The sequence below is a fragment of the Leptonychotes weddellii genome, chromosome 4 (genome assembly GCF_054177405.1).
Source record: "Leptonychotes weddellii isolate Sample4059 chromosome 4, ASM5417740v2, whole genome shotgun sequence".
In the NCBI taxonomy this organism is placed as follows: domain Eukaryota; kingdom Metazoa; phylum Chordata; class Mammalia; order Carnivora; family Phocidae; genus Leptonychotes; species Leptonychotes weddellii.
The window spans coordinates 161,030,770-161,047,470 of NC_138372.1; the positions used below are offsets into that span (position 1 = coordinate 161,030,770).

Here is a 16,701-nt window from a genome sequence, read left to right on the forward strand (position 1 = left end):
CTGCTTCATACGGTGAGTCCTAGTCTGGGGTTTAAAAATAGGGTCATCATATGTATACAATATGAGCCAAACCCCAGATTACCCAGCAGAGCCAGGCCTGGAAGGGTGAGGACAGGTAATGCATACCCTGAGCCTCCCATCCCTCAACATCCACCCATTCCCTTCAGGAGAGGGATCCTAGGCAGAGGGCATATATCAACTAGGCCTCTGGCCGTGATGTTCCTCTTTGTTTTGCTGGTTGCTTCCCGACAGAGGCAGGGGACGGGAGGAATCAGCAGTCCTGCCACAGCCCTAGGGGCTGCTGATCTAACCATTTATAGATGAGGTGGAGCTCAGCTAGACAGTCAGCTCCAGGGGGGCAGGAGCCTTGCCTCATTCATCAGTACACCCCCGGCACCCAGTAAAAGATTTCCTGAGTACATGAATGAAGGAGTGAGTGGATGAACAGGGAGTGAAGTCAGGATTCTCAGAATAGAACGGTAGTAAAACCCTGTTAGTGCACACACTGCTGCTTATGTAGCAGGCAAACCCAAGCCCAGAAATGAGAGAGGACTTCTGAGGCTGGCACACGGGGACTGAATTCTGGCCCAAGGATTCCAGTGCCTCAGTCTGAGCCACAGGTTCTTTCTCTGACAAGGGCCGTTATCAAGATTAAGTAAGAATTTTTTTTAATGCAGCTACAAACAGGGAAAAAAGGTTGACAGAATATATGCCCAGGTAATAATAACAATTAGCCTTCGATGGTAAGATTATAGGAGGGCATTTATTTTTCTCTTTTATGTGCCCTTTTGGTTTTTCTATAATGAGCATAAATGGACTGTCTAATACCAATAAAATGAAAATAAAAGCGGGGAAATGCTGATCCAAGTGTCTAGCCCAGCACCTAAGACATAAAGTGAGGACCCAGCAAAGGCTCCCTTTCTAGCAATGCCCTTCAGACGGTTGGAAACGGCTTTCACGTGTCTCCTATTTCTTGTTAAATATTTCAGCGAATTTAATGTCATCCTCACAGGACTTGATTTCAAGGCTCTCTTTTATCCTTCCTCTGTGCAAAGGCTCCATCTGTTAAAACCCCATGCCAGGTATTGTATAACCAGCTCACAGAATCAGCAGCACGCTCCTGTTTGCTCATTCATCTGTTAATTCATTCACTGAGTGAACACTGGTTAAAAACCGACCCTATTGGACATCCTTGCTTTTGCTTTACCCAACCCTCCCTCCAGGCACAAAGGGTTCCCAGGCTTTCCTGGGGGAATATCCACCTCCCCTCACCTCAGTCCTTGCCCTCTGGGAGGTGCAGACCCTACCCCAGCTCCTTCAGGGGGCGGGCACTTGATCCAGGATGGCCAATCAGACCATCGCGTTTGCCTAGGACAGGAATTGGTCCGGGGATGGGCATGTGACTCAGATAAGACCAATCAGAAACATGGAGACTCAATTCTGGGACTTTTCTTGAACTGTTGGAAAAGTGCCCTTTTTTTTCTTTTGCTAGAAGTGCTGATAGCCATCTTGCCACCACAGCCCAAAAAGAAATGGTAGGTGATGCTGAGGGATGGAAAAAACTGTGTAAGCCTTCGCAACACCGTTTAAACCACGCCTGGATCTCCATCCCTGGACTTTCCAATGGCATAAATCCCCTTTCTGTGGAAGGCAGTTCAAGTTGGGGTTCTACTTGGAGGTCAAAAGAATCCTGGCTAATGAACTCTGAAGGGCTGTGACATATGCTGCCCACTGGCTATGCACAGAGGAAGCGGGATGATCCAGGCCATCGTTCCTGGCACTCAGCCTGATGTGGAGCCGGCTACAAACAGCTACAATTATTTAAAGCCAGTAAGATAACTGCCTTAATTAAATACTACACGGAACAAGAGGAGCATAGCATAGCGTGGGGGGAACCAGGAAATGCCTCATACAAGAAACAGCAGTGAAACCAACTTTGCATCTGCACTCAGGCAGGGGAGATAGAATTACTATTTGGGGAGTTAGGAGAACACTGCTGATATATACATCCAGCTCCCAGTAAACTAAAACCACTACATTCCCCATCACACAAGGGCAGTGATACTTAAAGTACTTAAGGGCACTCTCTGAATGAGCCCACAACAGCGTCTTGAGACACAGCAAAGTGCCAATGTCAAACAGGCCTCACTGGCAAGAATTTCATCTGAATGTTACAGATGATGTCACACTCTCAAATAATACTCAGGTCCGTTTTTGTGATTTCAATGTTATAAACTTTTCATTCCAGTCCTCTTGCCCATGTGGATTACAGCTGATCAAATCACAACATTGTAACAACAGCCCTCTTGAGATGAATAACCTGTTTACAGCATTTGTTACCAAATGATAAGGAAGAGAGAAGAGAGCAAGCGTCTGGTTCCATAAAACGCTCGGTGATGGGTTAGAAATGTGGCTGGCTACAGGAAACAACAGGAAAAGTACCTCTGGGAACATCTTTTTTTGCTAAGAAAGGCCCTGAAGGTGGCCTTTTTAAGGGAGCAAAGTTAGAGTCCTTTAGCCCTCCGATGCATACACAAGAGTTGGGAAGATAATAATGAGTCAGAAAAGGACACCACAGGACACAATCTCCTGGCCTTTGCTGTTTCTCAACACATCGGTGATTCATTTGGTCCACAAACAGCTCCAACTTTCCAGAGCAAAGAGTCCTACAAATGGAAAAATGAATACTGACAGAACACTTGCATGTGGTCTCAAGAGAGGTGCCAGGCACTAGAGGCAGGACAGGCTTGAGAGCCCTTCCAGATAACCTCGATTTCTGAGAAGCAGCTGGGTCACCTCTGCCCTGAAACACTTGAAAGATTGCTGTGACTCTCACCACCTCTGCTGCATACCACATGACCTTGCACAAAGACTTCTCCCCTCTCCTGCAAATGGGACTTCCGTGGCTCACACGTGCACTGGGCAACTGCTAGGGTCCAGGCAGAGCCTACCAATGCACAGACCCACAGCGTACGGACATGAGAGCACTGAGCCAGAAACGATGGGATGGTGCCTGGCGCTCAACATGTGCTCAATAAACACCGGGGATCAGCAACCACACGGAAATCTGCCATTCTCCTCTAAAAAGGAGAGGGGCTTTCACGTTGAAAACTCCCAAAGTGAAGTTTTTTGTAAACCAGTTTATTTTTAACAGAAAGGATACTATATGCGTATGTTTTAAAATTCAAAAACATAGGTGCCTGGGTGGCTCAGTTGGCTGAGCGACTGTCTTCGGCTCAGGTCATGATCCCGGAGTCCCGGGATCGAGTCCTGCATCGGGCTCCCTGCTCAGCAGGGAGTCTGCTTCTCCCTCTGACCCTCCTCCCTCTCATGCTCGCTCTCTATCATTCTCTCTCTCTCTCAATAAATAAAAATCTTTAAAAAAAATAAAAAATTCAAAAACATATGCAAGATATACAACATCTTCTATCCACTCTAGACCCCAATCCCTTAAGCATTCCCCCCAAGAGGTAAACAGTATTTTACAACCACCTTCTTTCTTGGTGTCTGCCAGCGACAGTCTCTGCATAATCAAGCACTTGATGTGTGTGGGTGGGTGTGTAGATACACTTTTACCTCCCACTTTTCCCACACATGGGAACATACCACATACACTTTTCTGCATGTTGTTGTTGTTTTTTTTAACTTAAGAATGTATCCTGGAGATCACCCCTTCTTAGTAAACATGACCTACTATTTTAAACAGTGGCCCAGTATCCCACTCTAAGAATACACCATAATTGATTCAATCAATCCCCCACCAGCAATACAATTCAGCTGCTTCCAGGGTCTTGCTGTTACAAACAATGGTGAAATGAATATACATTACATACATCTTCACATACACCATGTTTGACTATAAGAAAGATAGGATTTATAAGATAAAATCTTTGAAGAAGAATTCAGGGCCAAGCAGTTAGAAATAGCAGATAGTACCAAACTGCCCTTCAAAGATGCTGTACTCAGGGTTCAGTCGGCTGAATGTCCGACTCTTGATTTCAGCTCCGGTCATGATCTCAGGGTCATGGGATTGAGCCCCACATGGGGCTCCACGCTCGGCAGGGAGTCTGCTTGGGGATTCTCTCCCTCTCCCCCTGTTCGCACATGCTTTTTCTCTCTCTAAAATACATAAAATATATCTTTAAAAAAATCACAAAGATGCTGTACTCATTTTCACTGTCCCCCATAGTGTGATAAGTATGCCACTTTCCCCACCCATATTCACAACATGTTGTTTCATTTTTTTTTTTTTGAAGATTTTATTTATTTGAGAGAGAGAACGAGTGGGGAGAGGAACAGAGGGAGAGGAAAAAGCAGGCTCCCCACTGAGCAGGGAGCCTGACGTGGGGCTTGATCCCAGGACCCCGGGATTGTGACCTGAGCCAAAGGCAGACACCCTAACCCACTGAGCCACCCAGGTGCCCTGTTTCATTTTTTTTTAAATACAAGGGAAGAAAGGGGGCCAGAGCTCCACTCTTGTCCCATTGTCTCTCCCTTCCCGCTGTGGTATCACACATGACAAGCACAAGCACACATGACAAGCACACATGACAAGAACTTTCTGTAAGTTCTACCCTGGGATGCACAACCCAGAAATCACAGTTTAAAAACAGAATGCAGGGGCGCCTGGGTGGCTCAGTCAGTTAAAGCGTCTGCCTTCGGCTCAGGTCACGGTCCCAGAGTCCTGGGATCGAGTCCCACATCCTTGCTCAGTGGGGAGCCTGCTTCTCCCTCTGCCTGCCGCTCCGCCCTGCTTGTGCACGTGCGTGCTCTCTCCCTCTCTCTCTGACAAATAAATAAATAAAATCTTAAAAAATAAAAATAAAAACAAAATACACATCAGAGCCACTGGTGTGCTGAAGCTGGCTCACACCGACTAAAGAGAGCTTAGTGGGCATATTTCTTCCCAATTCTGGGTTCAGGGACATCAGGTGGGTAGCTTGAAACTGGTCATGGGAAATAGTTATACCACAGAAATCAGCAAATGCTACAAAGCAAGGGTTCTTTTTCCCCCCAGAGAGACCTTTGTCAAACATATCAGCACATCAGTGTAAACTACAGTGTAAACGGAGCCTCTGCCATCATTCTTTGAATATTTCTGCCCTCAACAGGGCCACAAATTCTTGTGACTTGGTCACAAATTCTTGGAACTTAAGGACTGGAGGAGATCTGAAGGGACATCAAATCACTGTGACATCTTTTTTTTTTTTTTCATTGTGTCTTCGAATACTGTCTCTCCCCGGCCCGTCTGTTTAGATATAAGCAACCGCCTCTCATTCTCTATTCTATATCGCTTTATCAATATTGTGTATTCCCATCTCTTTATTGTTTAGTGCTTATTTTTGAGGATAGTCTACAGTATAATAATGACACACCCAGACTCCAGACTACACGAGGCAGCCTGGGGTCAAATCCCAGCTCTATCCTTACCAGCTGACCTTGGGCAAGCGGCATATACTACCAAGCCTTAGCTTCCTCGTCCATAAAATACATGTGATATTGATCGTGCCTTCCTTCTAACTGCGTTCTGAGAATTAAATGAGTTCATGTCTGTACACACCATAGCACCTGGCACACACTAATGACTTAACAAATGTAAACTATTACCACTGTCTTCCAGCTCACTAATTATTTCTTTGGCTGTATCTAATGTGTCCGTTAACGCTTTTGTTGGATTTTAATGGGTGACTGTTTTTCATTTGAATTTGGCTGCCTTACAAATCAACCTATTCTTTTTCATCTTTCTTTACGTTTCTCTTAATATCATCTTTAGTCATTAATTATTTTAAGTACGCTATTTTATAGTCTCTTTTAGGTGGTTCTATTACTTCCAACTTGAAGCAGTTCATTTCCTGGATAGCTCATATTTTTTAACTGTGAACTCATGCTCAGAAGGAGTTCTTTCTCTGGGAGTCCTGTTAGGTCTGGGTTGTTGAATATCCTTATGGGGTGATTTTGTGTTTGCACTGGGAATTTACATGGCACTAGACCAGCTTTTATGTTCATTTTTCAGCTGGAGGGGGTCTCATAATCTCAAACACAATAAAAATGAAGATTCCACAACTACGTATGGTTTTTAATTTCTTGTTGGTGACTTTTTCCACTCAAGGCAAACTTCCTCTCTATTTTGCCGGACAGTAGAGTTTTTCTAGTCTCTCTAAATGAAGAAGTGTGATGTTTATGGCTCCCAGTGCTCAATTCCACCTTGGGCCCAAATCTCATTTTAGACCCACTGTGGTATTAAAATCGGAACGCCCAGACTCTATGGCCTTTTCCTGGGTACAAAAGCCCCACAAGCTTCATGGCTTTAGCCATGGCTTCAGCCCACATAACCATTTGGCTTAATATTCTCTCTTCATTTCTGACTCTTGTGGACTTCCCTTCCTGATGAGCTCCCCTAGATGCACATCTTCTATTTCAGCCCACTCTGTGTTCGTATCAGGAAAGACACACAAATCAGCATAGACCGCCATGTTGGCAGAGTGTTCTAGGTCTCCAAGTCTAACATAATAACCTACCGGTACTTGAGTTCTGTCCACCTTACAGTGACAGCTTACTCAAGGGTTAGCTTCCAAAGTCAGCACAGATATGAAAACTGAAAGGAGTCAAAATTCTCCTTGAAAATCCCACAATAAGATCTCACAATGGAGACTGACAAACCATCTCCCAACACAGGTCTAATACATGCAGTGTCCCTTCAGCACTGGATGTGGTTTCTTAGGTTGAGTACCAGAAGAAAGAGCTGGTTTGGATTTCAGAGCTGTGTTGTAGGATAATTAAAATCTATAAATGTAAGAAACACACTCGATGGCACAAGATGCTCACATTCTAAAAAGCCATTGGAACAAAGAGTGACAGAAGGAACAGCAGATCTGTCTCTCATTCACACTCACTCCAAGAGAGACGCCTGTTGGGTGGAATGACAGGATCACCCACACTATTTAATGTGTTATTTTTATCTGTACTTTGTTTTTGTTGAGTAAGTATATTCGGATCTAGATAAGTCTGAAGCAGGAATCTATGATAGGATGGATATAGGACTTCTGTAGGTCAGAATAGTGGTTAGCCCTGGGGCAGGACTAACTGTGAAGGGGCATGAGACAATGTCCTGGAAAGATGGAAATACTGAATGCCCTGTCTGGGTGGGGACAAGGTGGGGTGGCATATTAAGAATTCATCAAGGGGCACCTGGCTGGCTCAGCTGGTAGAGCATGCGACTCTTGATCTTGGGTTTGTAAATTTGAGCCCCATGTTGGGTGTAGAGACTACTTAAAAATAAAATCTTAAAAAAAAAGATTTGTGCATTTTACAGTATGTAAGTTATACCTCCATGAACATAAAAGTTACAAGCATGCATGAGAGACTGATGCACAGTATCCTGCCACCTGATCTCCATTCTACGGCTAAAGCTCTGCAGAAGCTAGCCAGCCAAACTCAGGGCAGTGAGCAGACCAGGAAGACGAGGGACCAAAGAGGCAGAAAAAGGAAGTGCCTGGCAGAGGTAGAGGGCACTGAGGCTCACCAAATTGGTTTTCCATGAGAGCCTCCCAGCAGTTAAGAGCCCTGGCTCTCCATCCAGACTGCTTGGATGTGAATACTCGCTCTACCCCTGCCCCGCACTGTTTGTGTCCCCGCCAAATTCCTATGTTGAAACCTAAGCTCTAATGGGATGGTGTTAGGAGGTGGGGCTTTCAGGAGTGATTAGGTCCTGAGGATGGAGCCTCATGAATGCATCCCTGATGACAGAGACCCCAGAGAGCTCCCTCACCCTTTCTGCCATGTGAGGTGATAGCGGAAATAATGGCCATCTGTGAACGAGGAAGCAGGCACCACTAAACACTGAATCTGCCCACACCTTGATCTTGGACTTGTCAGCCTCCAGAACTGTAAGAATCAAGTTTCTACTGTTTAGTGCCCCCCAGTCTGTGGTATTCTGTTATAACAGCCCAGATGGACTAAGACAACCCCATGCATTTGGAGTGAATTTGGGCAAGTTACTTTTCTTCTTTGAACCTCAACTTTCTCTTGAAATTTAAACAAGATAATTCAGACAAAGCTCTTGGCACAGGGTCAGCTCTTCAACAGTGCTCAATAACTGTCAACTATTATTACTGTTACTGATCACAGGAAGCTGAGAGTGTCTCCTGCCCTCCAAGGATCTCATTTAAATTAATCATTTAACCTGATAACCTGGTAGGTTCTCTAAATATTCATGGAGTGAATGAAAGAAAGCACATCGATTCTAATTTCAACAGAAGCAGAAGGTTCTTCTTTCTACTGAACTGAAATCCATGTCCTGGCCTGATATTACCATCCACTTTAATTTTTCTTCACAGTGAAGTAGTGAAGAACACAGGCTCTGAGGCTGACGGCCATGGTCAAATCCGCCATTACTTACCAACTTGGTAACCTTGAACGAATAACTCAAACTCCAGGCCTCAGTTTCTTCTCCTGCAAAACAGAGGTGCAAAGGTTAAGCAAGTAACAACAGACCTGAGCACATGGTAAGCCCCCAGTAAATGCTTGCCACTATTAGTCTTCCCATACCAAAGAGTCTGGGAATAACAACTCCAAATTCCATTTCTTCAGACCATTAAAGTCTACAAGAGCATGTTTTGCAAACATCTTTCTCATTTAATGTTCAAAGTAGTTTTATGTATTACAAATAAAGAAATGGAGATTCAAAAAAAAATGGAGATTTAGAGAAATTAAGTAACTTGCTGATGGTTTGCACAGCAGAGTAAAGAGCAAAGACTCAAACCGAAATCCTATAACTGAGGGACAGTGTGGCTGGACTGTGTGGTCCGGGGGACCAAGGTTGGGGCCAGGCTGTCCTTCCAAATTCAGAATTCTAAGATAAAGGATGCTGGAACTCTGAGTTACAACAGCATATCCTGGTCCCAGCGAAATACTCAGCCCAACTTGAGTTTGATCTGGTCTGAATCATTCTATCCCTGAATCACTTCCTGTTTTAGGTTTCTTCTTGGCTGAGAAAGGAAAACAAACACGTACAGCACCCTGTCCTTGTCACCCTCAACATCTCTTGCAGCAGCAGAAGCTTATGAATCAAAGGGAGTTTTCATAAAACCATACTTAACCAACGTCCCACGGAGCTCCGTCACCAGCAGGAGCGTGAAAATGGCAGCAACGTCTGCGGCGTCTAGACATGATTGTGCGGAAGAGAACCAGAATGCCTTTTTCTGGCCTTTATTTTGATTACATCTTTAGCTGCCTTAGTGTGTTCTCTGTGCTTTTCATCGGGTGCTGAACCACAGGAAACCACTCCACCAGTCCCGCTTTATTCACAAAAGGTTTGGGGGCTGAGCCTGACTGTGGTAGGAGGACGCTGCGGGCTGATCAGGTCAACCCCTTGTGCCCCTCCTCCCATCTCTCCTCTGGTTTCCCAGCACAGATTTTCTTGTTGCTCTGGTTCCATGAGTAAGGTTTAAAATTCCCTTTATTTTTAAAATATTTTTTATATATATTTTTTAAGATTTTATTTATTTATTTGACAGAGAGAGAGGGAGAGCACAAGCAAGGGGAGCGGCAGACAGAGGGAGAGAGAAATGCAGGCTCCCCACTGAGCAGGGAGCCTGACGCGGGGCTCCATCCCAGGACCCTGGGATCATGACCTGAACTGAAGGCAGACGCTTAACTAACTGAGCCACCCAGGTGCCCCCCCAAAAATTTTATTTTATTTTTTAATTTTTTAAGTCATCTCTACACCCAACGTGGGGCTCGAACTCGCAATCCTGAGATCAAGAGTCGCACGCTCTACCGACTGAGCCAGCCAGGCACCCCTAAAATTCCCTTTCAAATCATGATCACAGAACTGCTTGGTGTCCAAGAAAGATGGGAATTTAAGAACCATCTAAGCATACTTACAAGCTCTGTGCTTGAGTGTGTGCAACACATGGCCCATGCTCTGCAGGGGAGTGTGTGCACACCACACACACGTGCGCACGTGCACGCACACGAACACACCATACTACGGTTCTCCGAACTCCTCTCCCTACCTCTTCCAGTTACATTACATAAAGGATTATTTTTCTTTCTTTCAAATTTTTTGACCAGATTTACAAAATAGAGAATGGAAGCAAGTTGTTCTCTTGGGGAAATTTCAGGGCCTTGGGGATAAAAGACACAGAAATCAGAAAAAGGGCACTAACTCTCAGAAAACCCTTTTTTTTTTTTTTTAGTTTAAGAACACAAAGAGTAAGCTGCCACAGCATCACCTAGAGATAAACCCAGGAGACAGCAAGTAGCTCCCCGAGAAGGAAAGTGGCAAGGGGGACCTGTTTTCATTTCCATGATAGGGACTGTGGCTCTAGAAACCAGATCTGATCTTGTCTCCTCTTTAGACTCACACCATGAGCTCCAGCCCCTGCTCAGTCTCTCAGAGCTCGTGAATTAGTGGACCAATGAGAGGCAGACAAGCAATTACAACAGACTATGAAAAAGTGAGCACCAGTGGTGAGCACGGTGTTGGGCAATCACAGAAGGCAAGTGGGGGATATAAGAAAGGCTTCCCGGAGGAGGTGATATCTAAGCTGAAAACGAAAAGACAAGTCAGAATTTGCCTAGCCCAGGCAGGAGGGCATCCAAGCAGAATCAACAGCACATACAAAGGCCCGCAGGCTAATTTGCTGGTTTACATGGTCAAGCACAAGCAGCGGGAAGAGAGATGTAGGATACCAGACCTGGATATTTAAACAGGTAGACTTGCCAGGGTAACTTGCCTGGACTAGGTGACCTCCTAAGGTCCCTCCGGCCCTAAGGGCTTGTTCTGTGGTCTTCCGAGAGCCCAGGTCCTCCTCCTGCTCACAGCCCTTTAAACAGCATGCAGAAGCCTCTGGGTCCCTTCCAGGACACCAGGGAAGTCCCAACCATCCCACATGGGCCCTCCTCCTTCCTCTTTCTTTTCCCCTGAGGAGTGGCTGGGCAGAGTGACTCAAAGAGGGAGCTGTCTTCTCCTTGTCATTTGTTTTTTAAAAAAAACACCCAGAGCTCACACAGACAGTCTGCCTTTCCACGGACCCCCTTCTCCCACCCAGCCCCTGGCCTAGCTGAAGAAATGCTGGAATTCCCTGAGTCCCTCTCTGTCTCCTCCAGGACACTGGATGCTGTCTGAGGGCTAACACTGAGTTTGGTCATCCTGTTGTTCCCAGCACCTGGGATTCTGCCTGACGCGTAAAAGGTCCTCGAAAATGCCTCCAGAACTGAACGGATTTCCTCTCTCTGCAAACGAACACACACCCAGATGCCCCTTCTCTCCACACCCACACCCCCAGCAGCTCTGAGCCCAGGGTAGGAGACCCGAGACCCAGAGTGGCCACCTCGATGCTTCTCCCCATTACTCTACAGACGACCCCAGGGTCCCAGGGATGCCCCACCTGGACAATGACGATCCCCTCGTGACACCAGTGAAGAACCCCAGGCCCCAAGGAGTGACTGAGTTGCCCTAGTTCTCTCAGCAAATGCACCACAATGTTTTTAAAAGGACACAACATCCTTAAGCGGAAGGCTCTACCAGAAACCTCGTTTATTTTCAGGGAAAATGCTTAACGTTGACAGAACTAATGGAAGTTTTTGTTATTTCTACCAGTTACACCACACGACTCCTGGGTGTTTCTAGGCAGGACGAAAAGTTCCCACGGAAGCAAATCCGTCTGTGAAGATGACCATGAATCTTTTTAGGGACTAGATATGTTTTTGATTATGGATCATTTTTTAGGTTAACTCTCTATGATGTGATCTCAGGCTATAACCATTTTTAAAGAAAAGTTGAGCTCCCCAAACCACTTAATTCCTTTTTTTTTTTAATAATTTGATGTTAAACAACTTGACTATGACATCAAAAACTATGTTTAAAGAAGCCATTTCGACCTATAATCCCACCACCAGAAGAATACCTCTAATTCTCTGTGTCCTCTTAAACTCTTTTTATTCACAGATCCGTACTCTGTACATATGTATGTATTTCATTAAAAGGAATTACCTCTAGCGTAGAAGTTCCCTAGTCTTTTTTTTTTACTTGAAAAAAAAAAAAAACCTTAGGCAAGTCACTGGCATGATAAACGCCACAGAGCACAACTCAGCAACGGATTAAGCACAGCTGGACATTCTGGGTCTGAGACATTTAGGGCAACATTTTCTGACCTGCGTCATTCAGCCGTTTTCCGACACTTCCCACATCCCAGTTCATAGGAAACAAAGGAAAACAGGTGTGTTTCTTATTCCACCTGGGGTAGCAAACGACTCCCAAAGTTTGCAATGATGGCTGATTGCCGAAGAGGTTTTTTTTTTTAAGATTTTATTTATTTTTTGACAGAGAGAGAGAAACAATGAGAAAGGGAATACAAACAGGAGGAGTGGGAGAGGGAGAATCAGGCTCCCCGCTGAGCAGGGAGCCTGATGCGGGGCTTGATCCCAGGACCCTGGAATCATGACCTGAGCCAAAGGCAGACGCTTAACGACTGAGCCACCCAGGCGCCACTGATTGCCGAAGAGTTTAAGTCAATATTTCTCTGCGGGTGAAAAAACATCTCCAATAGTCCAACACAGAGGTTCTCATCCCCGTGGCCGGCTTAACCAGCGCTCGTGGGAGAAGGAGGAAAGTTGTTTTTAAAAATCCTGTTGCCAGGGGCACCTGGGTGGCTCAGTTGTTAAGCGTCTGCCTTCGGCTCAGGTCATGATCCCAGGGTCCTGGGATCGAACCCCGCATCGGGTTCCTTGCTCCGCGGGAAACCTGCTTCTCCCTCTCCCACTCCCCCTGCTTGTGTTCCCTCTCTCGCTGTGTCTCTCTCTGTCAAATAAATAAATAAAATCTTCAAAAAAAAAATTTTAAAAAAATCCTGTTGCTGGGTCCCGACCCTGTCCAATCAAACACTCTCTAAGGATGACACCCCAGCACCATCGTGGTTCTCCACCTCCCCAGGTGACTTACTGTACAAGCAGGACCAGCTAGAATAACTCATTAGTCGAAGGAAGCCCATGGGAAATCTTATCTGGAAGTGAAGAACTTCTCGTAATTAAATAAAATAGCAGATGTAAAAGTACCTAACAGTGCCTGTGACCCAGAGGACACTTAATAAATGTTAATTAAGCACACAAAAATAACTGAAAGAATTACTCTTTCTCCTCAGTAAATTCATCTTATAATTTGATTGGCTTGTTTATCACTTTTTTCTTTTTTTTTTTTTAAAGATTTTATTTATTTGAGAGAGAGAGAATGAGAGGCAGAGAGCACGAGAGGGAGAGGGCAGAGGGGGGGGAAGCAGACCCCCCGCTGAGCAGGGAGCCCGATGCGGGACTCGATCCCGGGACTCCAGGATCATGACCTGAGCCGAAGGCAGTCGCTTAACCAACTGAGCCACCCAGGCGCCCTACTTGTTTTTTTCTTAGCCATGGTAATAAAATCATAAAATTATACCCATAATCCTGTTCAATTACAAGAGCTCACTACTATTTCCAACAAACCTTAATCATTTATCTAATAAAACTTTCCCTTGGAACAGTGTCCAATCTATACCAAATGCTCCACGAATGTTAGCTATTTATAAGAATTATTATTATTATTCAGAAATCACGATAGATCTTCCAAAGCAGGCTGAAACTCCTTTTACGGCCTTTGGAGGGCTGAAAATAATGTAAAAAAAAATATTAGGGCAATATTTTACAAACTTATGAAAACAGACTTTTAAGCAAATCAATGCTTTTTATCATTTTGTCAAGAAAAAAAATGTGACCGCCACACAGGTAGCTGGCTTATCAACCCAGAGAAAGTAGCCCAGAGAAAGCTACGAGTTAACGCTCAGCAGTTTCCATAGTTACTTGGGTTTAGTTACAAATGGCCTCTCAATTCAACTTGCCTCCTGAGTGAGGAAGGTAAGATTCTTCCACATGTTCACATGAAACCACAGGTCTGTTAAAAAATAAACGTAGGAGGGGCGCCTGGGTGGCTCAGTCGTTAAGCAGCTGCCTTCAGCTCAGGTCATGATCCCAGAGTCCTGGGATCGAGTCCCTCAGCGGGAAGCCTGCTTCTCCCTCTCCCACTCCCCCTGCTTGTGTTCCTGCTCTTGCTGTCTCTGTCAAATAAATAAATAAAATCTTTAAAAAAATAAAAATAAAAAAAATAAACGTAGGAGAGGGAGAAGCAGGCTCCCCTCCGAGCAGGGAGCCCGATGTGGGGGCCCCATCCTGCTTTGTTGTGCTCTCTTGCTCTGTCAAGTAAATGGATAAAATCTTAAAAAAAAATTTTTTTAATAAAAATAAAAAATAATAATAGAAAAATAAATACAATTGCTAAATCCAAACAAGGAGCTTTTATTATGAAGATTTCCAAACCTCTGGCTTTCCCAGCTCAGCTGGGATGCCAGTCCTTGTCTTCCTCGCGTTGTACCAAGCACAGGAGAAATCAGCAGCTATGCCAAAGGATTTGCTGTACCCGGTCCGGGTTTCACACAGGTCAGGATTCCCTCCTATTGCCTGTACCTGAGCTCGCGCACTTGGCCCTCCCTGTGCCTTCCACCTCCAAACGTCTGCTATGTCAAGTTTTAAACCAGCAGGCCTTAAAACACATATCCAAAAAGAACAGAGATGGGTACTGCTTTATATGTATATGTCAATAACAAGTGCTATGGTCTAAATGTGGGTGTTCCCCCCAAATTCACACACTGGAATCCTAACACCCCGCATGACAGTAGTAGGAGGTGGGGCCTTGGGGCGCCTGTGTGGCTCAGTCAGTTAAGCGTCTGCCTTCAGCTCAGGTCATGATCCCGGGCTCCTGGGATTGAGCCCCGCATTGGGCTCCCTGCTCAGCGGGGAGTCTACTTCTCCCTCTCCCTCTGCCACTCCCCCTGGTTGTGGGTGCTCTCTCTCCCTCTCTCTCTCTCAAATAAATAAAATCTTAAAAAAAAAAAAAAAGAAGAGGTAGGCCCTTTGGGAAGTGCTTACGTCGTGAAGAGGGAACCCTCATGGATGGGGCGAGTGGCCTTGTAAAAGAGGACCCGGAGACCTCCCTCACCCCTTCTACCACGTAAGGATACAGCGAGCAGTCTGTGACCCAGAAGAGGGCCCTCACCTGACTGTGGCAGTGCCCTAATCTCAGGCTTCCAGCCTCCAGGCAGTGAGGAATGAACCTGTTGTTTATAAGGCACCCAGTCTGTGGTTTTATGTTACAGCAACCGTGACTAAGACAAGGTCAAAAGTGATCATACACAAGCCTTTGGCCAGTAACGGCTTGGCTTTGCAGCAAGAATAGAGCGATGACCGTCCCAGGCCAGGCAGCTTCAAAGGGGCAAGAGAGATGGAGAGGATGACAGAGATGCCTTCCTCGAAGACCTCACGCTCAGGGGAGCGTGCACCCGGGTCCTGCCACACTGAGTGGTGAGGGCTCTGACAGATGCAGCCACGGGGTGATGAAGAAACACAAGGATGGGTCACAGAAGCAGCCCCAGACACCTGGCCTGAACAAGAACCAGAAACGAGGAGGTAACAGTTGGGGACAAGGGTTAAGGTCAGCGCTGCCGTTCACATCGATCATTCCCTCAACTCTACCACCTGAACTTGAGACCCCGTCCTATTCCATTTGTATGACCACCCAATGTTTGGCTCTTTTAGGGAGATCGTAAGCACCTTGAAGGTGCTGGGCACCTTGTGTTGGTAGAAGAAGTACTAATTTTAGTTTCTCTGCTATTCCGTGTATGTAGTACTTCAGAGAGTTAGACATTCATATTACCCAAACATTAAAACTTCTGTAACTCACATTTTCAGTTCCTACTCTGGTTGGCCAAGCACTGAATTACTAGTGTGAGTTGGTGGCGGGAAGGCCTCATGCAAGTGATTCCAATTTATCTTGGCTGATTTGTTTTTGTTGTTGGAAAAACTGCAATGTCTGGAACCACCACCCCCACACCCCGCACCCACCCCTGTCACAGAGGATCCCTAGCGAACACACTCCCGGACTCGCAATGGTGGGTGCCACCTCCCACAAGACCGTTCCAGGACCCCTAAAGCATCAAAGATTCAGCCTGGAAATAAAAGCATTTGGAGGAGCCCTCCGCCATGCTGGAGTTTCTAAAGTGTTCCTTGATCCATTCAGAATACACCCTTTCCTATTAATCAGGTTTTCCCTGGCTCTGCCAATCCGTATCATTATCATCACTTGCAGTCCAGAAAGGCAGCTAACGTACTGGGGAGAAATGTCCCTTGAAACAGTCCCAGGTGCTTAATTTCCTAATGATAACTTGCGCTAACTGGCTATGGAAATCTTACATGACACAGGACCCACTATCTTCGGCAATATTGCTTTTATTTGCAAAACTGCACTGATGCCTCATCCCCAAGAATGTACTTCAACTATTAAAGGCTACGTGTGAAGGTTCTGCATGCATGCACGCACAGGTACACAAAGTTAAATATACACCAACCTCCTATAATCCTAATACCACGGAACATACAAAATACTTCTACCTTCCAATGCACGTTTCCTACCCAGACGTGAACCCCACCGTATTTTGGGATTCTCTTGAGAGAGCGTAACGGATTCTAGGATCCACCACAAGTTTATAAAAATTCTCTGGCTTGGGGGTGGTGCCTGGGTAGCTCAGTCAGTTAAGCGTCCAACTCCTGATCTTGGTTCAGGTCTTGATCTCAGGGTCGTGAGTTCAAGCCCTGTGTTGGGCTCCACGCTGGGTGTAG

At 45.6% G+C, this 16,701-nt stretch overlaps 1 protein-coding gene across 7 annotated transcripts in view; it reads right to left on the reverse strand.

The window, feature by feature from the left end:
• CYRIB (CYFIP related Rac1 interactor B) overlaps positions 1–16,701 on the reverse strand; it is a 148,698-nt gene that overhangs the window by 98,112 nt on the left and 33,885 nt on the right. For all 7 annotated transcript variants that reach the window (XM_081816548.1, XM_081816547.1, XM_081816549.1 and 4 more), the window contains one exon: positions 8,399–8,451. In XM_081816548.1, coding sequence (XP_081672674.1) covers positions 8,399–8,451 — 53 coding nt within the window. Of the gene's footprint in view, positions 1–8,398; positions 8,452–16,701 lie in introns of those variants that run through there.